This window comes from Lottia gigantea (assembly GCF_000327385.1).
Source record: "Lottia gigantea unplaced genomic scaffold LOTGIsca_6731, whole genome shotgun sequence".
Classification (NCBI taxonomy): Eukaryota; Metazoa; Mollusca; class Gastropoda; family Lottiidae; genus Lottia; species Lottia gigantea.
In genome coordinates this window covers 1-1,793 of record NW_008710294.1, presented here as the reverse complement: position 1 = coordinate 1,793, position 1,793 = coordinate 1, and the positions used below count along the sequence as shown (strand labels likewise).

Sequence of the window (1,793 nt, the reverse complement as noted above, 5' to 3'; positions counted from 1 at the left end):
ACTTTTTTGTCAACTTGAGATAAACTCAAGTCACGTTTAGTAGGTTTGTCAACTTGATTAGCACTAATCACATTGTTTTCATTTGGCCCGTCATTCGTATCGTAAAAATCATCTTCACATCCGCATAATGTTACATATTTGCCACACTTATCGCACTTGCTCGTTTCACATTTGAAAGCCATATGTCCATACACTTTACACTTACGACACTGTATTTTTGGGCATTCCTTTTTTTCGTGATCAGGTGAAAGACATTTGAAACATACTTTAGATTGGTTGTTGTGTACCACCTTAAATGTCTGTGGGCCATCGGGTGTATCGAACTGCATGGCCCAAGGTAGCGAATGAAAATTAGGAGGGAATGTACACTTAACGTGCCTAGTACCGTCAGCAACATCTGGCCTTTGCTTGTAATAATGCCTCACAACTTTATCTACTATTTCAATTTTGTATTGTTCTAATTTGTCGGTTATTACATTGTCATCGATATGGCTAGGTAGGTTAAATATCGAAACAACTGTGTTTTTAGAGAAACACAACTCAACTGAATAGTTATCATTATCAATAGTCAATCCTTCTTCGCATAGTCTCATTGCATTTTCAACAGAATTCAAAGTTATTTCTATACTATTTGGGGGTCTAGGCACGCATGCAAATACAGAGCCTTCGCCAATACATCTTTCTGCAGCTTCAATAAAATTAATCATGAAAACCTTTTTCAAATCAACAGCATTTACCTTTACAGTATTTTCTTTGGCGTAGCGTCGGCCCGACGTCGCCATTTTATAATCCAGTCAAACACCGCCGCTATCCTATGCGGGGTGGAGAAAATCCAAGAAAAAATATCACAGTAAAGGTATCACAAAAAATTGAATATCACAGTTAAATATCACAGTTAATGGGGCCAAAAGGCCCCTAAACGAGCGTAGTTTATGTACAAATTTACACTATATATAAAGTTGTTATATACACAATCTATTTACAAGTCACTATTGAACACTAGTAATAAAGTCTCGCTTGGTTGAACTTCAGAGCTAAGGTAAATACGTCCTTTCACTATGAAAGCGGAAGCCAGACTGAAAGTACGGCGCGCTAACCGATTGTGCCACTGGGGCGCACAGTGGAAACGTGCTGTCAGCCTGGGTATACCGAGACGGTACGGATAAAACCGTTCACGGTATTAAATGGAATGATTTGAACGAATGTAAATTTTCAAAAAAAATGTATTATAGTGCGGATGGGGTTCGAACCCATGCGGACATACGTCCATTGGAACTTAAGTCCAACGCCTTAACCACTCGGCCACCACACTGCCTGTATACTGCCTTTCAAAAAGGGTAGACTTTTGAAATTCCCTTTGGGTCGTATAAAAAGGAAGAGAGTTGGGGTTAGGGTTTGGAGCGTGAACCACGTCGCATTCTCTGTTAAAAATGTAGTATACAAGCAAAAAAACCTTAGCCATTCCTGCCGTGACCAGGATTCGAACCTGGGTCGTCACGGCCACAACGTGAAGTCCTAACCACTAGACGATCACGGCTATCTGGAACGCCATATGCTCAGCTTTCCACGACCGCCAAAAAATTGAATATCGATTATATGTGTCCGCTGGATATTACCGAATGCAACATATGCGGTTACTGTGCAGGTAGAGTGGCCGAGCGGTCTAAGGCACTGGTTTTAGGCACCAGTCTCTTCGGAGGCGTGGGTTCGAATCCCACCTCTGCCAGAATACTTTTGCTCAATGTTATCTTATAACATGGTGGAGCTTTTCCCTCGTCTGGCCGCAAAAACCG

General features: G+C 41.3%; 1 protein-coding gene across 1 annotated transcript; it reads right to left on the bottom strand.

Annotated features, from left to right (window-relative positions):
* Positions 1-116: 116 nt before the first annotated feature.
* LOTGIDRAFT_148203 (hypothetical protein) lies at positions 117-782 on the bottom strand (the record flags this gene model as incomplete). The annotated part of the gene is made up of 1 exon (XM_009065104.1): positions 117-782. A coding segment is annotated over one exon (666 nt), but the record flags the coding sequence as incomplete, so codon positions are not given.
* Between the last annotated feature and the right edge of the window lie 1,011 nt (positions 783-1,793).